Below are 23,652 nucleotides of genomic sequence, written 5' to 3' on the forward strand. Positions count from 1 at the left end.
TCGACAAGCTTATGGATAACAGATGGAATTCAGTTGGCAAGGTCGCGGCGATCTTTCCATGCCGGGCCCAACACCAAAGCGAAGAATCGGGGAAAAGTTCGCCCGTGAGGGCAAGCGGCTTATCACTCCCTCAACTCGGGTAACCAGTCATCTTAGCCTGAAAAATAATGGATTAATGACTTGTAGCATTTCCAAAGAAACCATAATATCCGTATTAAATGCAGATCTGTGAAAAACTCCCCGGAGACCTAGCACATATCTCTAGCTTCCACCTCAACCCTTAACACAGAGCAATAGCTTGACGGTGACAGGGACGACTTACCGCCGGCTCAAGCACCGTCGCCCAATTCTCTGGGACTCAAATGACTCTCTTCGAGGGTGCCGATTCTACCGCGAAGAATGACTTCCCACTGACAGCCCGATCTCAATGGGTGTCGCACATCGGTTTTACCGATATCAACAAACTCTTCCCGCATGTTGATGTAAACATCAATGACATTAAGGTCTTGAAAGATCTCACGTATTCGGCTATCCGATACTCGCAGGAAATTATTTTCCTCGGTGCCAGACCAGGACCTCCTCATCTCCAGCAATATGGAGCCTGGATAGGCGAGCAACTCGCTAGTTCTCCTGAGCGCATTCGTCTCGATGGTCCAGAGTTAGCCGAGTCGATTCAGTCAATCGCTGACAGTCTCGAATCCACTTCTCTCTCACATGTGGCCAAAGCCTTCATAAGCATCTGCTCCGATATTGACTTAATCCTGACTGGCAAGCGAAATGCTTATGACGTCTTGGTCACCGACGGCGTCCTTGAGAAGGTCTTTGAATTCCTGTCAGAGTATGACGGGACCAAGTTCTTCCGCGACTTGGGGCATTTCAAGCCCAACCTGCGTGTTCTTGAGCTTGGTGCAGGCTCTGGTGCGGCGACGACCAAGATCTTACAATACTTGAGACACGACAAGGGACAGAATCTCTTTTCAAGATATGTGCTTGCCGATGCCTCGACTGGTCTGCTCAATGCAGCGAAAGACCGTTTCAAGGGCGTTGAGAATCTGGAGTTTGCTTGTCTCAACATTGAAAGAGACCTAGCCGACCAAGATTTCGGCGATGAGGAATTCGATCTCATCATTGCAGCTGGATTTTTGCACACAACGAACAATGTGGAGAAGAGTTTGTCCAATATTCGGAAGCTACTGAGCCCGGCGGGCAGATTGCTCATCCAGGAGCCAGCATCAGGGCAAATCTGGACAAAGTTTATTCTTGGCACGTTGCCTTGTTGGTGGGCTGATCTCGATGGCCGTCATCCCGATGAACCGTTCATGGGTCGGGAATGGTGGACAGAAAGGCTCGACTCAGCTGGGCTCGGTCGGCATGATTTTGTTGAACACCTCGGTCAAATCGGTCAGAGTAATGTCATCATCGCACAACCAGATCATCAACTACTCTCACCTAGAAAGGTGACCTTACTATTCGAACAAGCATCTCCCGAGACAGAGAACGTCTATCGTGAGCTCCAAGCGCGGGGATATCACATCAACCTCTGCACACTCAGCGAAATTCCTATCACTGGACAAGACATCATCGCACTCATCGACCTTGACGAGCCGTTCCTCTGGGATCTCTCAGCAGCCGGCCTCGAATCCTTCCAACAGTTCGTCAAGAACCTACAGGGGTCTGGCGTTCTATGGGTCACCCAGCTAAGCCAAGCCGGAGTCAAAGACCCTAGGTATGCTCCCATCATTGGGCTTGCTCGCACAATGAGATCTGAGCTCGCTGCCAGCTTCGCCACATGCGAGATAGATGAACTGGCCTCACTAGAAAATATTAATGCCCTGGCCAAAGTGTTTTCCGATTTCCAGGATCGCGAGCATGACAGAGTTCTCGGCCCAGAATTTGAATACGCCATTTCGAAGGGCGCCATTTTTGTCAATCGATTCTTCCCCTTCGAGTTGCCGGCTGAGATATAAGATATGGAGTCAACCCAACCCCCAGAAGCACCACTGGCAATCAGTAAGACGGGTCAACTTGGTAGCTTGTGCTGGTCTGCTCGAAGGCCTACAACCCCTCAAGGAGACGAGATTGAGGTCGAAGTGCACGCGACGGGTCTCAACTTTATGGTCCGTACTCCGAATTTATGCTACTGCAGGCGCAAGACTAACTAGCATCATTTTAGGATATTCTGGCCGCCATGGGGATTCTAGCGCTTCCTCAAACAGACTTTGGCTACGAAGCGGTAGGCATCATGCGAAGAATTGGACCCAAAGCAACTAAGTTAGCGTGGGGATCGTGTTGTCCTCATGGGATATAACGCCTTCTTGACTACTGTGACACAATCGGAACTGCTTTGTGAAAGACTTCCAGAATCTATGAGTCTCCTTGACGGGGCGGCTAGCAAAGATCAATTTCTAGATCTTGGTTTCAGGCCAAAGCCCGTCATTCCTACCGACATGGTCAAAGCCAACAGGCTTCTCGCCGACATTCTAGGCGACTTAGACGAAGATCTCTCGGAGGACGGGACTATTCGTAGGAAAGTCGATGCGATCAACGACTTCGTCAGTTACGCCCGGAAGATCCAGCCGAAGGGGGCCGATGGAGGCTCCCTGCAGAACCAGACTGCAGTACATCGATCGACAGTCAAGGTCCTGAAGCCTACGACCATCACGGAGCCAAGGCGGTCGGCTCGGGTCAAGGCACGCAATCCCAGGCGGTCCGCCAGGATCGTGGCGCGAAGGCATGCGCAGGCCACAACGGAGAAGGGACGAGTATGACGCTGGTGGTTTCGCGGCGAGGGATGGCTTTGGGATTCTGGTAGGCTCTTGATATTGTATGTATCTTGGACAGTGGCGCTGGTCGTTGCGGCTACCGTCACGAAGCTCCTAATTGAATTCATGTGCGCACTATCTTCAACCCGAGTGACCTGTCCGAAACTAAAACTAAGCCTTGAGTCGTTATCAATAGCTGTGTTTAAACAGGAAGACGGCTTCGAAGGTAATGCAGTCCCTCCGCACAACTTCCGAACCTTCTGAAGTATAAGTCCCCGTCGAGTCCTTGCGGCACCAGGGCGGTAGCTGTCTATTGAGTCAGTGACCCAGCATAAGAGGATAGGGGGGAAATTACGCTGCCCCAGCGGAAGCGGCTGCGTCAAGACTCTCGCAGTGGCGACGATAAATCAACAGGAGTATCTTGGAAGAATTTCGAGGGCGAAGCCAGGGCACTCTGCAGGTCAGACAGATACTCGAACAAGCTGAAGGGGAGAGAGCAGCGGCCTGGAAGGAGGCAGAGAGAACCACTTGCTCACTAAGAAGGAGGATCGGTCATTAGTGGTTATGGATACTCTGGCATCCCAACGTCCGCCGATGCCTGAATGGGGGGCAGTCACACAACACCATGACCTTGTGTTCACTGGGTGCAACGCATTGTTATTTAATCTACCATCGCCTTGGGCCGAGCTGTTGATGTGGGAGGCGAATGGGTGGGGGTTGCCAGCACGTACGCATACCTCCCATACCAGTCTATCTCTCCACATAAGCGGGGCGGGAGATCTTGTCCTGCAGTTGCCTCCTCCCGGTCGACTCGGTCGGTAACGCCACCGAAGACTAGAGTCGCACATGATCTTCACTAGAATCACTCTCTTCTTCAGAGTCTGAATTCCTCTCGTCGCCATCGTCGTCTCTTCTAATAACGAATCATTGTCCCAGCCCGCTCCTGCCCGCGGCGTCACCCGACCTCGGCTAATGATACTAAGACGCTGTCTTTTAGAAATTCCTCGGGGCTGGCTTCGCCCAATCCGCGCACTTTGAATGATTTCCCCTCGGTATGCTACTGAATTCCGTTATAAAGTATGCCGTCCATGTTTAGCAGTGGCAGTTGATCGAGGCCCCATAAGGCATCATGATCATTTATCGGGCCTTCAGCATCAATGTCGAAGGTCAAGGCCGTCTCTAACGTGGAGTATACGCTTGAATCATTGTCCTCGCTTGCGAACATATTTTCATCTATCCCGTTCGCCCAGTCGATGTCAAAATCCTGAGTGGAATCAGTTGGTGCTCGGTATTCCAAGAGAGGGGTTGTAATCGGTACTTTAGAGGGCACTGGCGTGCTCCTGCTAGAAGCAGACGAGTTTCCAGTTGGCGCTGCCGTCCTAAGGGAGGTTGCAAAGAACTTTGGCGTGGTAGCATAAAACTTCTTGAATTGCCGATGGAGATGTGCCGGACTGACGTTGAGTTTTCGCGCAAAGCTTCCGACAGTCCAGGGGGTACCGTCAGCCTCGGCGGCAACGATCATGTCTCGAACGCGCTGGACGACATTCTGACACAGGTAATCCCTACTCCAATCGTCATTGCAAGGTTCACATCTCCTGCAGGGTCGGTAGCCTGATTGCAGGGCGTGGCTTTGAGTGTCGAAGTAGATGACATTCGAGCGCCGGGCTACCCGTCAGAAGATGCGAGTCGACGTAACACCGTAAAAGAAGGACGAGTTGGCGGAAGGGTCACGTTGGGAGACTAAGGACCAGCGAGTTGCGGTCAAGTTATCCCACCGAGTCGCCATGAATAATCTCAAGCGAAACGATGAAGGCGCTCCATCGTTGCGAGGGAGAAAGCTCGAAGTCTGATTTTGGAGTCCGGGATGAGGGGAACTGATGAGTCGAGTCCTATCAATCCGTTGATTGGTCAGTTTGATGTTAGCATTTGGTCTGTCGCCGGTCTCCACAGGCCATCAAAACACCTGGAGATTGGATAGTTCGTGATCATAGTTGTCGTCCAGTCCCAGATCTCGGGGAAGAATATATAGATCCATAAATACAGAATTTTTCGCTCGTTTAACCCTCGCTAATTTTCCAATAATCACGAAACCCTACTCTGCAAGATACTATCCGACCTAACATTCACACTCTTGGCTTGATTGGCATGGACATCCCTATCGTCGCCAACATCTTCGGAACGGCAGGCGTTGTTTGTTGGTCGATACAGGGATGTATATAAAGTATCTCCAGCTCGACGGCTGAAACACGGGAAAGTTGCACTAACGATACACATATTGTGTTCAATAGCTTCTGCCGCAGATACTCAAGAACTACCGTCGGAACAGCACTGATGGCCTTCATCCTCTAATGTACTTGTCCTGGGCCTTTGCGGGCATACCCTTAGGCGTATACAACCTCGTCCAGGACCTCAATGTCGCCCTTCAGCTACAGCCGCACATACTTATTTTCCTGAGTCTTGTTACATGGTCTCAGTGTAAGTACTACGGGGGTAACTGGAAATTGCTCCGTATTTTACCCGCTGCAATGGGCATTGCATCCGTGATTGGCGGAATTGAGGTCGGGTTATACTTCACACTTCGTTTGGCTTGGAAGAGGGATATCAAATGGCCTTTGACGCTCATGGCGGTACTGGCAGCGGTGCTGTTATGTGCCGGTGTCTTGCGTTATTACTGGGAGATATACCAGGAAAGGGATGTGAAAGGGATCTCGTTCGCCTTTGTTGGTATCGATTATGGAGGCGATGTGGCATCGATTGTGGCTCTAGTCTTTGCACCTCGACTAGACGTACTGGGCATTATTATCTATTCGGTGGAAGCAGCATTGTGGATTGGCATTCAACTCCTGGGAATCCATTTTAGATTCCGTCCTTGGCTCTTAACAAAGATGATCAAAGGGAAGGGCCAGCCCGAGACTATCTAGAGAGCCTCGGGGGGGGGGTCTGCAGAGTAGGGTGAGCTTCGAACAGCCAAAACTACGTTGTGTGTTGGGCACGTCCTGCTTCTTCAAAATATAGGACAAAATATAAAAAACACACCTTCTTACCACCCTCTCCGTTCCTAGGTCCTGATGTGAAGAAGTGCCTTCTTCGATGCCTTTTTGGTAAGTAAGTGAGGTAATGTTGAACTGTTACGGATCTAACGCGACGCTGGGAGTTGGTGCCTTAGGGAAGACCCGTGGCGGCCTGTTCTTGTAGATAAGCGAGGTTATGGAAGAGTAACTCAAGGTGTGCATACGTAAACACAATGCAATTGTGAGCTTTGTGCGTAGCTGGTCGATCCGCGAGTGTATTTTGACTACTGGAGAGTTAAGGAGTCGTATCAGGGTGTGTCGTCTCGACCCGTAGCTCAAGTCCAGGCCATCCCCCTCTGATTGGCTTTTTATTCCGCCCTTGGGCACCGCCCGCCCTCATCGCTACGAGGCGGTTGTTACACAATAGTGTCACAATGGTTGAGTGCCGTGTCCGTGTAAGATAAGTGCACAAGCAAGGCGACATACAATCGTAATCTTGGCGTGTCTAAAGGTTGGATTGTAACTTGGAATTGGATTGACTACTGAAGAGTGAAGGAAAGAAACGGAAGAACGCAATGATGTACCTCCTCCTTGCTGTCGTTGCTGTCTGTCCCTAGACATTCGAGGAGGAGCTCGGTGAGGTTAAGCCATGGATCAGCGTGTTTGGTTGAAGTTTCACGGCAGGGGGGATCGAGCTAAATTAATATCTTCCGGAATCTGGGTCCGAATCTGTCCACCCTTCGAATTACCCACCGCATAATTTTAAGCGCTAATCCCGTAGATGTCCCGGCTGCGGTACTGGTTCTCAGCCATCATTGCTACCACCGCTGCTTTTTTTCAACACTTATAATATTCTGTCATCTACCCCTACTCTGGGCATTCCAGACACGAACTGTCTATTAGACTGATCCGTTCGTCTGCTAAGCACCAGTTCTACAATCCCCTCCTTGTCTCAACCGCAATGCAGCATCGGTGCCGAGGTCCATGATCGTCGGTCAGGTTCCGTGGTGCTTATCGAACTACAGTTTGGCTGGCTGTCTCACTACCCCTTCATTTTTGCACTTGTCTCGTAATACCTTCCTGAGGATCTTACCGCTGGCACTCTTGGAAATGCCGTCGATAAGGTTAGTGTTGAGGATCGCAAATTCGCAATGCTCGAGACACTCACCTTAGCCCTACGTTTGACTTCGAAGGTTGCTTAAAAGCCCTGGAGAACTCTATTAAGACCACCTGTACGAAGTTAGCGTCCAATAGCCAGATGCCGGGGGCTGTGAACAGTCACCAGTACCTGCAACAGTCCAAGGGAACCAACGGGGCCTCGTGTTTGGCCTGGATCTCGCCGGATTCTATAGTTTAGACAAGTTGGGGGAGTTTTTCTCGGAGGACAGAGAGGGTGGTTGGCTGCTACCGGAAGAATAGGAATGATTATCATATGTTCACAGTAGATCGCCCGAGGCGTGATCTCTCTTGATTCTTTTCGGGGCCAAATTCGCAAATATCTAGCTACAAATCTACAAGGATAAAGACCTCACCGGCCGTCTTTTAGACGAATGGATGAGGCAAATACATTCATTGAGAGAAAAAGCCTGCTATTGTTAAGAGGCAGGAGAGGAAATGCACAAAAGTACTCGTTCTTCTTTTAGGCTCATGCGTATCCATCGTGGCTTTCTAAATGGAACCCATCAAACCCAAAATTGGAAAACGGAAATACCAGGTAGGAGGAGAAAGCCCAACTCAGACCGGAGCCACCAGACCCAAATTGCTAATGCAAAGGCGCTGGATAATGATTGATCCCCTACGATAAACATCTAGCGAGGCAGTTGTCCACGAGAGCGAAAAGTTAGTACTATATTGCCTTTGAGATCCAATACACTTCATGTTATCCAGGAGTAGATTGGCAGAGGCTGGCAGATCGTCCTTCAGGTTGGAAACCGCTGTAGGCCTATAAAAAATCTCATGGAACTGGCCCCGGATCTCAGCCCATGGGTCCGGAAACAGAAGAGCGTGCCTGTCGTCTAACAGACGGCCTGCTAAGACTCAAAGCAAGGGCACTCTCCATACCCACCTCGTAAGGAACTGAGTGCTCACTTGGTTGACTGTCTCTTTAGAAAACCGGTACAAGAGAAAATTATCGCCATCTGAAACTGATAGCGACAAAATGATTATATTCTAGTTTATAAATCTATTCCCTTATGATGCCGCCAATTGTTCAGACATGAACTTATGGTAACTCCCGCTAGCCCTCGGATATTGCTCTATATCATCGTCAACCCTCTTTCCATCTACCTCTGTCTTCCCCGAGCCAGCACTGTCGACCCCGTTTGCAACACCATTCGCTCCCTCAATAGGCGTGCCCCATCCACCGCCGCCAGGAGTCCACACAATACATTGGTCACCAGTCTCCATTTCCACGAGGCCCCGAGGGCCAAGAAAAATGATTTTGTGGCTTCCATCTTCCTGCTTCTTGGCCCAGAAGTTCACCCCAGCCTGTCCGTCCTCGCCGCCATGCATGCCAAACGGCGGCCGTACTCGTCGTTCGGTGATGATGGAGAAGGTGAGGGGAACCCGGCACTCCCAAACGCGTACGATCCCATCCCCGCCGTTGAATTTGCCCCTCCCGCCGCTGCTTCGACGGATAGAAAACTCCCGGATCAAGATGGGTAGACGCCTCTCAAGAAGTTCGATATCAGTCGTGCGCGTGTTCTGTTCCCGACGTTAGCTTTATAGGGCCAATAATAGGAGCATCATATCGTGTTCTTACCGTCATATGAATTTGCACCGCGGACGCTCCGTGCCAAGTAGGGCCAGCTCCTTCGCCACCGCAAATCGTTTCACCGTACTTGTACCCGTAGCCAGGGAGGGGGGTTCCGTCAATGTCATTACCAGACTTGTCGAAGAATGCAAAGCAATTCATGCAGCCCTGCGATGCTGCGGCGGCATCGAAGGCCTTGATCAGTAACTCCGCAAGTCTTTGGCTAGTGTGAGTGTTGCCGCAGGAGACTGCCGATCCAACTGTTGGATTCAAGAAACAGCCCTTGGGAATGATGACCTTTGTAGGAGCCAGACAGCCTTGGTTGAGAGGAATGTCGCTGCCAATGAGGAGCCGCAGGATATATATGATGGCTGAGTACGTGATTGCAACAGGCGCATTCATGTTGGAGTGCATCTCATTTGACGTCCCTGTGAAATCAAAGGTAGCCGTGCCGTCTTCGTCGATTGAAATTGCCACTTTCATGATGGCGCCGTTATCCATCCCTTCAGTGGCACGGAGAGTGACGGCGCCCCTCTGTGCCCTTATTTGTTTGAGAAAGTTCCGAACGGCCAACTCGGCGTTTTTCTGGATTTCCGTCATGTTGAAATGCACCATGTTCCGTCCGTACTCTTCCATTAGGCTGTCAATGAGTTGGGCCCCCTTCGCATTTGCCGCGATTTGGGCTTTCAGATCAGAGAGGTTCTCGTGGATCTTGCGCGACGGGGTAACCCCGGGGTATTTCCCAGGCTCGGTGAGAATATTGACGATTCCCTCCTCATCAAAGTGACCGTCCCTGACGAGAAAGAAGGACTCAATCAAGGCACCTTCCTGCCATAGATAGGTGGAATTGGACGGCATTGAAGTACCGTGGAGCCCTCCGATATCTTACGAATGCAGTCAGTCGATCATTTAAACTGAGAATATGTCCTGAATGTGTGCTAGAGGAGCATATTGCCCAATAACTTACCTGTATGGTGCCCACGAGATGCTGTGTAGAAGCAAATGGTTTTTCCGTCACTTTCAAATACGGGTGTAATAACAGTAATGTCTGGTAGATGTGTTCCGCCGGCCTCCGGATGGTTCGACACGAGAACATCCCCAGGTCTCAGGTTGCCTTTATGTCTCTCATGTTGATACTTGACGGCATAACTCATACTACCGAGATGGACAGGGACATCTAGAACGATAGATATATGTCAGCGATATGTCAGTGCTGGGGGAGGGGACTAATATGATTGTCATACGCGGCGCATTTGCGACAAGGTCGCCTTCAGGACCGAAGACGGCACAGCTGAAATCTAAGCGCTCCTTGATGTTTAGAGAGATACTGGTCTTCTGGAGAGTAAGACCCATCTGCTCTGCAATGCTCATGAACCGGTGAGAGAAAACGCTGAGCTTGATAGGATCGACAACATTGACTTCGTCGTCATTACAGTCCTTAAGGTGGGCGCTCGGCATCTCAATCACCACATGCGAAGATAAAATCTTTGCCTCCGCTCCAGGGACGACAACAATGGTCTGAGTATTGTCAATCACAATTGCCGGACCGTGTACGACGCTCCCCGTGGGGATTTCGTCGAGCTTATAAACCTTCGCATCTACGAGCTTTCCGGAGAAGAACACCGAGCTCTATAAAGATAATAATTAGCGCGGACATATATGCGTTGCGGAATGGGAGCACTCTCACCAATTTTGTGTGGACAGATTTCGTGCAGGAGAACGCTGATTCCGCCAATTCCTTAGCCAAAGCATCAGAGTCTGCGGTAGTGTTGTCGCCCTTCCCAATGCCGCGAACACGAATGTCGTCGATAATGACCTTGTGGTCTTGCGAGAAAGAGAACGATAGCTCCCTTAGATGGGTGGCCTCAAGGAGCGCCCGCCAGTCTCCATCCGCGGGTTGCTGAATCATGAAATTGGTATTAGTCCCGTGGTATCGCAGGTTCAAAAACGACTCGAAGACGATCGCCTTCAGAGGTATCCCCTGGGATACAAGGCTTTTTCTGACAGTCTCTTTCAGGGCATCTATCCTCTCCTGAACCTTTGGCAACGTCTTGTCGGACAATATTTCGCTACTAGGTTCCTGGGCCTCCTGGACAACCTCGGCGAGGGCCATTCCGTAGGCGGAAAGAATGCTTGAGTACTTGTGGAGAATGACTCGTCTGATGCCCAGTCTGGAGGCGATTTCACAGGCATGCTGGCCTCCCGCACCACCGAAGACAGCCAACTGATGCTGACTCGTCTCAAAGCCACGCGCTTCAGTAATGGCACGAATGGGTCGGCACATGCCCTCATTTGCGACGTCGAGGAACCCGTAAGCCACTTCCTGTGGTGTCATCGATCGCCCAGTCTCCGCATTAATGGCGCGGGTCAGCTCCTCAAATTTTTGAGCGACAATCTCTGTATCCAAAGGGAGATTCTCGTCCGGGCCAAAGATTGATGGGAAGAAAGAGGGGATTATTCGTCCGAGATACAGATTTGCATCGGTGACTGTTAACGGGCCGCCTTTGCGGTAAGCGGCAGGCCCAGGGTGGGCTCCTGCACTCTATCCATGTCGTCAGTGAGAAGCAGCAGTAGTGGCAGTAGGAGGTTGAAGAAGTAATTTTCTCACCTCTGGTCCGACCTTGAAAAGCCCGTTTGACCAAGACAAGATGCTGCCGCCTCCGGCGGCGACGGTGTTAATGTCTAGCTGGGGACTCTGAAGAGAGACTCCCGCCGTCGTCGTCTCAAAAACATGCTCGTAGTTTCCGCCGAATCGACTAACATCTGTTGATGTGCCACCCATGTCAAAGCCGATCAAGGGCGTTTTCCCGTCATATGATGTTCTCGCGAAGCCCACAACACCACCTATTGGGGAGTAAATAATGGGAAAACCTTGTCATCGGTGGTTGAATTGGGGGAACAAACCTGCGGGGCCACTCAGAATTCCGCGAAGACCATTGAATTTGTCGTAGCTAGTGAGGCCTCCATCGCTTTGCATGAACTGACAGTTCACGCCATCAAGGTTTCCGCCCTGAAATCTGCGCGAGAAGCCCGTCACGTATTCTTTGATCTTGGGGGTTAAATAAGCATCTGCTACGGCAGAACTGCCGCGCGGGATCATTTTGACCATACCGCCCGCGACGCTGGAGGAAATCGAAATGTACTGGAAGCCAAGTTCGGCAGCAATCTCTGCGACGCGGAGCTCATGGTTGGGATAGAGATACGAATGTGCGAGGCAGATGGCGAGAGTATCAATCCCCTTCTCTCGAATAAGAGCCAACTTGTTTCGGACTTCCGTCTCGTCGAGTGGTTTGAGAATGCGGAGAAGATCCCCTGTAACTCCACGAACCAGTGTTCCCGGTGTATCCTCGCGGCCGAACCGAGAGTCCTCGGTGAAGCCTTCAAAAGCAATTCTCTCCGAGATTTCACAAACGTGGTCATAGAGTAATTCCGGCTTACGAATGCCCAAGGCGAAAAGTTTTGGGCGGGTCTGGTAGCCAATCTCGAGGACATCACGGAAACCTTCCGTAACGACGAGAGCGTGCCGTGTTCCTTTTCGTTCCAGGAGAGCTGCCGCAGAATTAGAGAGTTTCACTGAAGGAGATGGGAGACTCAGACAACAAACCATTAGTGGCTACAGTGGTTCCCATACGAATTGATCTGATCAATTCTTTAGGTAGTAACTCCGATCGGAGTATAGTCTGGCCGGTGGCCAATTCCAGGACACGACGAATCCCTGGACACAGTTAGGAAAGCTAGCTCATCGGAAAGTATGATTCGAAAAAGTGATTAGGGCCCCTTCCTACCTTCGGCTGGCGCATCGTCATACGACTCGGGATTGACAGAGAGTAGTTTGATGACAATGTCAGAGCGCCCAGGCACTTTTGCCCAAACATCTGTAAAGGTACCTCCGCGATCTATGGCAATCTCGATGCTCTTAGGCTTGAGTTCGTCGAATGCGCCGCCGACGGCCATCTTGTCTTTTCCTGAGCAAATTTCAGAACTTGTCAAGAATGGATTGGTCAATGATACCCCGACAGGGAGACAAGGGTCGCTTTAAAGCATGCTACTCACCCATGAAGAACTCGATGAATGCCCATTTGCTTGTTAATAACTGGGATGCACTTTTACAGATTTCCCGGCTCTTCGGAAGTTATCCGTCGCCGTTATCACACGCTCTTTGATCCCGTATGCCCGAGCGGTGTAGTTCGCACGAGTCCGATCCATTTTCGCACGAGCCCGACGCACTTCACACGAGTCCGATGAACTTCGCAAGGGGTAGAGGCAAATACCGAATTAGGTGATTGCAAGGAAGATAGTCTATCGGATAAGTCCTAGGTTTTCAGTTTCGATACCCGCGCTCGCCCCGATCATTCAAATCTACCAACGCACTCGTATTGCTTTGTGCTTAACCACGCGTCCGGGTCTGGGAGAATGGAGGATGTGTGACAGTCTTCGACGCGGAGGATCGGATCATTTGTGGTCTCACATTTCACACAATTATAAACTTGATTTTCTCAATGGGGATCCTTTCTTTCCCTAGAGGGTTTAAAAAAAGATGCCATAAATTCTCTCTGTTTTATCTATTTTTTCCCTCCCCCCTTCCGAGCTCAAAGAAACTCAGGGTTCAGCTATATATGTAAACAATCTATTTCTCCACTCAGTGAAGTCATGTCGCCGAGCCAACGCCGCCCTTCACTGCCGACACCTTCGCCTGGTCTCTCACTTTGGCACATCACAACGCGAGGCTTTCCGTACCTAAATGTCAACAGCGCTTCCACCGTGCCACATACTTCGAAATATGTAATAATTGGGTCTGGCATCTCGGGTGCACTCACAGCCTTCTCTTTGATCAAGGAGGGTGTCCCCGGAGCGGAGATCGTGATTGTTGAAGCCCGTGAAGCTGCATCTGGCGCCAGCAGCAGAAACGCTGGACATGTTCGCCCTGACGCTTTCCGCGGGTTTTCAACGTATGCCGCCATGCACGGACCCGAGCAAGCGCGCAAGATCATCGAGAATGAGAAGATGGTCCTGGAGCGTGTTGCGGCGTTCGTCGAGGAGAATGGCACGGCCTGTGATTTCAACTTCACAACGACGTTTGATGTGTGCATGACCCCTGAATTTTCCGCTCTTGAGGCTAGAAGCTTTCAGGAGTATCATGGGTCTGGGGGAGACGTCAGCCATGTCCGGTTCCACGAGGGAGAGCAGGCGAGCAAGGCTACGGGGGTCCAGGGCGCAGTTTCAGCCTATGAATGGCCAGCGGCGTCGATTCACCCCGGAAAGCTTGCGCAATGGCTTCTAGCTTTTGATATTGAGAAGGGGGCGAGACTTTGGACGCACTGTCCGGTGAAATCAGTAACACCATCAAAAGTGTCCAAATGGGACGTACATACACCTCGGGGCACGATTGCAGCGCACACCGTCGTTCACTGCACAAATGCCTACGCGCCCTTTCTCCTTCCACAGCTTCAAGGCGCCATCACACCAAACATGGCACAGGCACACTCAATCGTTCCCAACAGTGCATTGTCGGGGTCGAATATTCTTCCCTCGACGTACTCGCTACGTTTCTCACTGCATCACTTCTATTCTCTTATTCAGCGACAGGGCGACGGGATGATAGTTGTCGGCGCATCAAGGACAAACCCAAACCTGAGTCAAAAGACCAGAGATGAAATGTTTGGCTCCGATGATGGAGGACATAACAGAGAGATTGCGCGAGATGCATTGAAAACGGTCAACACCGTGTTTCCTAAATACGCCAAAGTTGGGCAGAAATGTCAAGGCGAAGGTTTCGACAGGGCATGGACCGGCATCATCGCCAAGTCATCGGACGCCGTCCCCTGGATCGGCAAGATCACTGGCCTCGATGGTCAATGGATATGTGCTGGATTTAACGGTCACGGTCGGTCACTCTTTACTTGCTCTCCTTAATATATATAGTATGTGGAATAGTGATACTAACTAGATGGCAGGGATGGCAAGAATCTTCTCTTGTGCGCCGGGTGTTGCAAAGTTGATATGCGGTGGTGCTTGGGAGGACACGGAATTGCCTGAGTGCTTTCAATATAGCAACGAACGCCTCTCCAAAAACATCTCCCTAGAATCCCGCTCCCTCCTGTAGGGTAGATTGAAAACAATATATTTTTCTCAACTCTCCGAATAATTACATCAAGCTGTAGATGAGTTTTTGTGGTCCTGTAAAATGGCAAGAATGTTACAATAATTTGGAATTGATCATTACCTCGAAGCAGACGGTAAATAAGATGTGGAGGAATGCGTGCGGACCTACAGTGTGCTCATGGCAGCAATGGCAGGATGCAAACTCCGTCTCTGGAAGCTTTCCCTGAATTGATATTACCCATCAGTGTAACGACCCTAAACAGCTTATCCAGTGCTTCGGACATCGTAGTCTTTGAGGATGCAAGACGATTATTAACCAGAGTTAACTTCTTCCTCTTGAGATCTAGCTGGTCGCTAGCGGAGTCCAAGATCCCTGATTTTTCTCCACTTTCATGATAACAGGGATCATCTTATTCGCTGAGTCTCGTCCAAATGTTCGGGCGAGTCCGATTATCTCCTTCTACCGCGCTCTGTTGAGTCGGCTATCACCGATTACAGCGGGGTAGTGCGTATCTCGGCTCACATCCCCCGAATGTTAGAGTTGAGGTCTCGTGCACCCGCCGCGCGGCGTAGATGCGAAGTGTAGACCTCATCAACCATCAGCCAGGGACCATGTAGTCGGTGTTTCTATAATAAGCCTCAGCTGTCCCATGTTAATGCTGGCAAGATGTCATCTCTATTCCTAAGGCAACCCATAGAGTGTCAGAACCAATTCGGCCAGCCGCCATGCAGTCCCCCACGACCCAGAGAAAGGGTAGTTCTGACCAGATTCAAACCGCCCCTGAACATGACAATCCCTCTGTCATCGACGAAAAACTCGAGAAGGTGGTTCAGATAGGTGAGATTCGAGTCCTTGGCTTAGACGCCGAAGATGAAGAGTTCTACGTCAACTTTGGTGAGGAAAGGCGAAAGAAATTGGTCCATCGTGTGTGTCTGTCCCTGCTCCCCATATAAAAGGAACGAGGAACCCTCGGCTAACCTAATTATTACATCTGTGTTCAAGATCGATATCCGCCTAGCTCCGATGCTTGCCATTTTGTACCTCATCTCCAACCTGGACCGCACTAATATCGGCAACGCCAATATCGAGGGACTTTCTGAGGATCTCGGCTTGACAGGCGTGCAATACAACACTGCACTTTCCATCCTATTTGTGACATACGTCGGATTCGGTACGTTCATTTACTTATGGCAGTTGGGGGTACGTGATTTGAAGCTACAGCTCAGGTGCTGACAACCGATGATAGAGGTTCCTAGCAACATGATTTTAAAGAAATTTACGAGGCCCTCACAGTACATCGGGATTATCGTGACTTGTTGGGGTATTGTCATGACCCTTACTGGCGTTGTTCAAAATTATGCCGGCCTCGTGGCTTGCAGGCTCCTCCTCGGCCTCTTTGAGTGAGTTTTGCCTTTTCCACTCAAGCGGCTCAGGGTCGCGATTAATCGAACCATAATAATAGGGCCGGATTCTACCCCGCTGCAATCTACATCAGCAGCACCTGGTATCGCGCGCAAGAATTATCCACGCGTATTGCGTATCTATATCTCACGAGTGCCCTCGCCTCGGCCTTCTCTGGGTTACTCGCAGCCGCTATTGCAGGCATGGACGGTGTTGGTGGCTATGCTGGATGGAGATGGATCTTTCTCCTCGAAGGCATTGGAACTGTCGTCCTAGGTGTCATGTGCTTCTTTTTACTTCTCGACTCACCGCGGCTGTCGAAATGGCTCACGCCAGAAGAAGTCAGATATCTGGAGATCCAGCAGTTTATCCAGGACGGCGGAGAGTTCGGTAAAAGATCTAACCAGGCAACCTGGAAGGTGCTTCGCGCAACTCTCCTAGATTGGAAGCTCTACGGCACTAGCCTCCTATTATTCGTGAATATCACGGCAGGCTACGGTGTCAAACTCACGATGCCAGCCATTATTAAAGGAATGGGATTCAAAAACCGCAACGCCCAGCTCCTTACCGCACCTCCCTATCTCGTCGGCGCTTTATCCACCATCGTGTCATCGAAGATTTCCGATCGATTCTTCAAACGGATGCCATTCGTTGTAATTCCTTGGATGATCTTTATCATTGGATACGCAGTACGTTACTTACTATCCAGTATTTTCACCATCCATGACTCCTGAGGCTGACACACACTCGAGGTAATCATGTCATACGGAGCACACACCGCCGATCATGTAGGGCCTTCCTACTTCGCCGTGTTTCTAGTATGCATTGGACTGTTCCCCGTAAATCCTGCAATTAGCACTGTGAGTCTCTCTCCCTCTTTCCTCCCTCTTTCCCCCTTGGCTCCCTTGGTGACTATCAGACCGTACGGTGTGCTAATGAGTTTCGAAGTGGACGGCGAACAATCTTACTCCAGCAAGCCGGCGGGCTGTTGGGATCGCATTCTTTAATACCATCGGGAATATCGGTGGTGTACTTGGAAGCTTCATGTTCCTTACACGTGAGGCTCCCGCATATCCGACTGGATATGGAACGTCCCTAGGCGTTTTGGCAGCAGGAATCCTCATTGCCATTGGTTTGGAGGCGGCGTTCTGGCTCATCAACAGAAACAGATCCCGAAAAACCGAGGATGAAATTCGATCTAAATACACCGAGCAGGAATTGTCAGACCTTGGAGACAGATCCCCTCTATACAGATATACGCTATAATATGCTTCGAGGAATGTAGGATACATCAGAGCAGCTGCTCACTCGCTCTCTCAGCAAAGTAGTCAGGAGGAATCAAATAAGATGTTTAACAGGATACCGCACTTGACCCGTATTTATCGTTTTCGTCAGGCCTAATAAGCATGCCTTTTTTGTTGGAGCCATGGAGGCCCAACGCTCTGATTTTACTTTCAGAGCGCAGTGCTTTTCTCCTTCCTCTACCAGTTTGTCGACCACGATACTGCGATAGCGTATGATGAATCCATCCCTTAAGTTGGAGGGGAGCGAAGCATGGAACGAATTAAATGGAATACACGGATCTGGCGATGATGTTCTTCTCCACTCCTGATAAGAACTCAGGGGCTGTGAGGATCCCCATGTGCACTATTTCGAATAAGGGAAAGCTCAATTCCGACATTATTAACCGACATGGATCTTGCATAAAGGGCCCAGTTTCCCCGCGTTTTGGACCTTCTCTTCTTGCTATTTTCATGCAGTCTTTTCTCGGACGTCCCACGCAGGTTATGTTGTAATAATCTAGTAAAAGAAGAATACCGTTGTTTAGAATCATGGAGGGAATTCCCAGTCCACGTCATCCCCGGTTATCTAGGAGCGCGGTTGCGTGCCAGAGGTAAGAAATAGCACCCCCTCTAACAGACCCCTTTCTGGAAGAGCCTTACAAACCTCATACTAACCGGCTCTAGATGCCGGAGGAGAAAACAAAAAGTAAGAACAAGCCCCGTTGTCCTTGGGGTCCCATAACCTGATTCACATCACTAATCTACAAAACCAAGTGCGATCTCACGTATCCACAGTGCTCAAACTGCGAGGCAGCCAAGGTGGTTTGCATGAGCTACAACTCTGTGAAAAGGCAGGAAGTTCCCCGAAACTACTTTGAGAATCTCGAGGCGCAGGTGGAGCGGCTCAAGAAAGAATTGCATGAGCTCCGTTCCCGCACGCCCGGAGGCCAACATACCGCCGACACGGACACCCCCGGCGCTGTGCCCGTGCCCGATTCCAGCAGTCAAGACCAACATGATCTCGTTAAATCTTTAGCCCTGGTAGTGCTGGAACCTGCCGACCAACCTCGCTTCCTGGGTACGTCGAGCGGTGTTGCTCTAGCCAAAGTTGTCCTGGCATCTGTAGGCTGCAGCTGGCCTCCGTCTTCTATTGCACCTACCAGTGACCACTGCCTCGCAGTTTGTTCAACAGAGATCAAATCGTCTCTACCACCGCCACACGTTGCTACGCACCTCGTGGACGTGTATTTTCAATGTCGGACGCCACTGTTCCCTATCATAGACCGTGCCGATATCCTCGCGTCTGTGCAAGCGGCATATCTCGCCTCAGGGGACAACTCCGCCACGCTGTCGAGAGCTGCGCGAAAGGACCTATTTGTGTCATTTATGGTGTTTGCCATCAGCCTCTGCGGGCTCCAGAGCGGATCGGCTGGTAGAGAAAGCGAAGGATGTTATCACTCTGCGATCCAATACCTCGACTCCGCCATTAGCTACTCCGAAAGTGACACGGAAACATTGCGCAACATCCTACTCCTCGCTCAGTACGTCTCACTCTCCCCCTCGAAGGGGAGCCTATGGCTGCTAGCGGGTTTGGCCCTTAGAATTAGCATCCACATCGGCCTTCATTGGGAGACGGATGCTGTCTTAAGCCTGGACCGGACGCAACTAGACGAGCGACGGCGGCTGTTTTGGGCAACATATCACCTGGATAGGCTCCTTGTAATCACACTGGGGCGGCCGTTCAGCCTTGAGGAGCAAAGCATCGATGTCAGATTCCCTGACTCGCCGTCAACAATTGAATCGCCCGTCGATTCCCATTCTCAAGAAGTGGCCAATCACCTAACGAAACTGGATAGATTGGAGTCCGAAATAAAGCACGTGCTTTACCGCCACCAGAAATGGACCTCGCTGGCGTTCCCACGACCAGATTATGCGCTCTGGATAGAGGACATCAAGCCTCGATTAGAGGAGTGGAGGGCATCCATTCCGCCTTTGCAAAATGCTCATCCGGAAAGTATTTATGCATTCGCAAGCTGGTGGGATGCAATCTATAACAACACTCTAATGCTACTTCATCGGCCAACCCCGGTGATGCCGGAGCCAAGCATCGAATCGCTTCGGGTATCTTTCGGCGCAGCGGTCAAATTAATATCCTGCATTCGGTCTTTGCAGAGGGAGCGCAGGCTGGATATGGCCTGGCTATGGGCTCAGCGCCTCTTTGTGGCCGGCCTGACCCTCATCTATACTATTTGGAATTCCGACGAGCTGAGGAATGCGCATGCACCCGAGGAAATCGTTAACAGCGCTCAGACCTGTGCAACAACCCTCGCGGTGTTAACTGAGAGATTCCCGGCAGCTGCAGGCTGCCGTGATGCACTTGAGACGTTGGTTTCTGCTACCGTCAAAGCATTTTTCGCACCAAGGAATCCAGTCTTCACTGGTAGTAATGAAAGCCAACCGTCGCACTCGGCAATTCCTGGGTCAGTCTTTCAACAGCCTGATCTTGGCATTTCCCTTGACGAGATGTACTCGATGTTTTTGGGAGATACATTCCGGATGGGCCAGGGCGTATCCTCAACGACAGGTTGGTTTGGGTGCGTGGATGATATTGCATTCGATTTTCGTGATCCGTCAACAGAATGGGAAGTCTCCCTGGGAAATAATTAATCACTTACCACTTCGTATACATTATCTCACTTAGGCGTAAAATATCCAGGTGTCTTGTTCTCTGTCCCCACATCCCCAAGGCCAACGAATTGCATCCTGTGGCAAGTTTTACGCTCTAGGGCGTATCTCGGGACATAGAACTCACGAGCAAAAACTGCAACAACCGGAGAGGCCCAATATGGAACTTCCTGAATCATTACTTCCCTGGTGGGAAATCATCTTCAATGCTTCCTGAAAGAGGGATGGAGAGGCTGAGAGAGGGAACCTGGTTGCGTGAAGTTGGTGTTGGTGGCGGACATGTGTCAGTCGCCAGTAGACTAATTACACTCGCGGACATGTCCTATTGAAGGAGCGTCGACGCGAAATGTTAGTGAGCGCCCTATGAATATACCTAGACAACGCGAGCCTTTTGCCGGTTCTTCAATAAGGTATATCTCCTAAAGGGCTAAAAATGAACCTACTGAGAATATAGACTTGTAAAACGGAATACCAAACCGGTGTGCTACCCGAGATGCCAAACGCCGCCCGAGCCAAACAGCAGCGACACACCGGCCTGGGCCAGGTCGTCCATAATTCATCCCTGTCGCCTGCCCCTCTTCGCCAAGCAAAAGCAAGCCAATCGTGATCACCCACAACTTGCAACTACGTAATGAGAACGACCACGATGAGGGGGGAATACGAACCCCGGATAGTGCTTGGGAGAGAGAGCCGTGAGTTGGTACTGAATTATGTATGTATTATGGTGTTTTCGCCATCCAGATGAGATCAGAGTGTCCAAAGTTAGTTCCGGGGATGCATATTGATATTCCCGCCTCGGCTACTCGTCCAGAAAAGGGCTCGTCCGGAAATAGTCCATCGCGCAAATGCCACCTAGCTAGTATTTGCGTGATACTGCTGGACCCCGTCCACGATCGTCTTAGCGGTTTCGCGGAGGACGGAAAGGAGTTCCTAGCGCTCCTGAGGTTTAAAAGAGATGGCGCTACTGCGGCCTGAAGGGCCGTGCCGTGGGGGGGTTAATGTCGCGCTAGGTTCTTAGGATCAAGGGGGCTTCGGAGATAGGCGTTGAGGAGAGGAGCAACAGAGGAGTGCGAAGCATTTGGGTGCGGCGACTAGCAGATCTAGGAGATTTAGAATCAAGGAAAAAAAGGCGACATTGAATGCTTAGAATGAAGCAAAGGAGATTGAGAAACAAACCGAGAGCACTGATGGGTGCAAAGTTCAAACACATCAGCCAACCTCGACATGGCATGCATGCCTGAACCACCGCAGGGGCAGGCGGGCGGGCACCCTCGTTTCGTGATGTGGTACCATCCGATGTTTTTCTTGGCAGCCCTTTAAATACATTTCCTGCCTCGGTTTCCCTCTTGTCACTCTTGTCACACTCCCCTTGCCCTTCTCGGCCGAGCCCCGTCGCACAAAGAAAGAGTTAACAAGAACGATGAGTGATTCAAAGTCTCCCAAATCGGCCGGGACGGCCTCGCCCAAGTCGCCAGCCGCCGCTTCGTCCCCCGGCGCAGCAGAGCCCGGGAACATCGCTGTCCCGATTGAAGTGGTTCGTGCAACCTGCCATGCCCCTGCCCCCCGCAAGGCCTGCGCACAAAAGGAACATCTTCTAAATCTGCCCCATGTTTAGGACACCGCAGATGCAGAGTCAACCTACGCCTCGTCGTAAGTCCAATATACATTCAATTCAGTGCGGAGTAAGGCTCAAGATCGGCCGTTGGCAACTAAACAATTGTATACGATCTAGCTTGGTGACGGACACGACATCTCTCAGATCATCTATTCTTGCCTACAAATGGGAGAATGGGCGTCGATATCACGCATACCAAGATGGCGCATATTGGTGATTGTTCCCTTGCATTCCGTTCTCAATTGGCCTCTGTGGCTTGACCGATGGTGTGGTCGTCTAACACGTTTTCCAGGGCGCCAAACGACGAGAGACAGCAGGAGGCAGAGGATCTATCGTAAGTCTCCCGTCCTTTCTGCCTTCTGCTCAACGGCTTACGAGCTTCAGACACGAAATGTACAAAATCGTCCTCGACAACAAGCTGACCTTAGCGCCGGTGGCCGATAATGTCCAGGTGAGTGACGAATGGAAACCGGATTCTCGTCCGGTCGCTTTTCATAACGTGAGAGACGCTCGCTGACGGCATATTAGCGTGTTCTCGATCTTGGTTGCGGTACGGGAGCCTGGGCAATGTAAGCAACTTTGCGTCAAAATGAAGATCTTCTAGCGATGACCTTCTAACAAGCAGCCTGTCTGTAGAGAGTTCGCCGATGAACACCCCTCCGCCGAGGTGATTGGCGTGGACCTCTCTCCCATCCAACCTCCCTTTGTCCCGCCAAATTGTAAATTCGAGGTTGACGACATCACCAAGGATTTTACGTACCCCGAAAATCACTTCGATTATATCCACATTCGAGCCATGGCAGGATGTATACCCGACTAGGTTGAGTTCCATAGGAAGGTCTTGAGGTTCGTCTATCCTCGGCAAGGCAGAACCTTTTTTTTTTTTTTCTCTTTCCCCATCCCATTTCTCTACTACCAACCTCAACCTCCTTCGGAGACCAAGACCGTTTCAATTCTAACACCAACAAAGACATCTAAAACCCGGTGTCTGGGTCGAGCATGGAGAGTACTCGAGCATCGCACGCTCAGAGGACGGCACCATCAAGCCAGACGCCGCCTTGGTCCAGTGGGTAGAGGTTTTCAAGCAAGTCGGCGCGCAGACGGGCAAGACGTTTGGCATCTGCGAGACCATGCCAGACGTGTTTAGAGATGCAGGCTACGTCAACATCCGGGAGCGTCGGATCAAGGTCCCCATCGGCACATGGCCCAAGGACCCAACACTCAAGAGCTGGGGCGCCTGGAATCGTCAGTTTCTGCTGCAGGGTCTCGAGGGCTTCTCTATTCGTGGCTTGACCGAACTCTTGGGGGTAGGTTAAAACTTCTCGCTTGATTGGAAGACACGCTACCCTTTGTTCTTCTTATGAAATGCTAACTGAAAGTAGTGGGGATACGAGGATGCTCAGCTGTACATAATGAATGTCCGAAAGGAACTGACAGACCCGAAGATCCACTCTTACGTCGAGCTGTAAGAACAGCCCCCTGCCCCTCTCCCCTCCTAATTATAATGATTCGGGAACAAAAGTTGATAATATTGCTCTGGATTCCAGGGCCTTTATGGCGGCGCAGAAACCACTGGAGGACGCAGAGGCTGAGACTTAGAACGAGGATTGTGGGGAATGAACAACCACAGTGGAGGGAAGAATCTTGAGGTTGCTGCATTTTGATGATTGAGCATAGCATAACAGAAACAAAATCTCATGACATAACTGTGCTATTGCCCTAGGCATCCATGTCGGTCATTTAGGGATAATCTCGCATCTAGCACTACTGATCGCAGTTAGGACTACGCACATCAGTATGGAGTGTTGCGGTGGGTTAGCTGGGAATCTCTCTCATCCGCAGAAAGCATCGCTCCCATGCAAGCTTACGACACAACTGCAATATTTCAAGGACGAGGAAGCTTGGCAGTTGATTTTCATTGGCGAGCGGTGACAAGCCTGGCTGATTCCACATCGGCCTCGGACTGTATCAAGAAAGTTTGCTGACCGAATGGGTCGGCTTGATTACTGAACTTAGCGTTGAAAGGTGTATTGCCAAGAC

The 23,652-nt window shown here is 50.8% G+C and overlaps 4 protein-coding genes and 1 pseudogene across 4 annotated transcripts; 4 read left to right on the forward strand and 1 right to left on the reverse strand.

The window, feature by feature from the left end:
• Positions 1-58: 58 nt before the first annotated feature.
• SAPIO_CDS0272 (uncharacterized protein) lies at positions 59-2,768 on the forward strand (the record flags this gene model as incomplete). Its single annotated transcript, XM_016783092.1, has 5 exons — positions 59-139; positions 312-1,726; positions 2,012-2,117; positions 2,174-2,271; positions 2,354-2,768. 5 exons carry the CDS (start codon positions 59-61, stop codon positions 2,766-2,768), a joined length of 2,115 nt encoding a protein of 704 aa, XP_016646725.1.
• Positions 2,769-7,963: 5,195 nt separating this feature from the next.
• Positions 7,964-12,479, reverse strand: SAPIO_CDS0273 (Uncharacterized protein C11D3.15; the record flags this gene model as incomplete). The annotated part of the gene is made up of 9 exons (XM_016783093.1): positions 7,964-8,476; positions 8,535-9,409; positions 9,493-9,702; positions 9,770-10,154; positions 10,213-11,067; positions 11,134-11,369; positions 11,430-12,074; positions 12,157-12,240; positions 12,311-12,479. 9 exons carry the CDS (start codon positions 12,477-12,479, stop codon positions 7,964-7,966), a joined length of 3,972 nt encoding a protein of 1,323 aa, XP_016646726.1.
• A 696-nt stretch (positions 12,480-13,175) lies between these two features.
• SAPIO_CDS0274 lies at positions 13,176-14,438 on the forward strand (annotated as a pseudogene; the record flags this gene model as incomplete).
• A 915-nt stretch (positions 14,439-15,353) lies between these two features.
• Positions 15,354-19,979, forward strand: SAPIO_CDS0275 (uncharacterized protein; the record flags this gene model as incomplete). Its single annotated transcript, XM_016783094.1, has 9 exons — positions 15,354-15,554; positions 15,631-15,799; positions 15,875-16,028; positions 16,091-16,718; positions 17,488-17,543; positions 17,997-18,018; positions 18,087-18,390; positions 18,595-18,853; positions 19,169-19,979. 9 exons carry the CDS (start codon positions 15,354-15,356, stop codon positions 19,977-19,979), a joined length of 2,604 nt encoding a protein of 867 aa, XP_016646727.1.
• Positions 19,980-21,417: 1,438 nt separating this feature from the next.
• On the forward strand, positions 21,418-23,211 carry SAPIO_CDS0276 (Demethylmenaquinone methyltransferase; the record flags this gene model as incomplete). Its single annotated transcript, XM_016783095.1, has 9 exons — positions 21,418-21,531; positions 21,613-21,647; positions 21,905-21,946; positions 21,997-22,063; positions 22,141-22,181; positions 22,249-22,368; positions 22,583-22,919; positions 22,995-23,077; positions 23,160-23,211. The coding sequence occupies 9 exons, from the start codon at positions 21,418-21,420 to the stop codon at positions 23,209-23,211; spliced, it is 891 nt and encodes a 296-aa protein (XP_016646728.1).
• Between the last annotated feature and the right edge of the window lie 441 nt (positions 23,212-23,652).

The sequence above is a fragment of the Scedosporium apiospermum genome, assembly GCF_000732125.1.
Source record: "Scedosporium apiospermum strain IHEM 14462 chromosome Unknown SEQ_SAPIO_0011, whole genome shotgun sequence".
NCBI lineage: Eukaryota > Fungi > Ascomycota > Sordariomycetes > Microascales > Microascaceae > Scedosporium > Scedosporium apiospermum.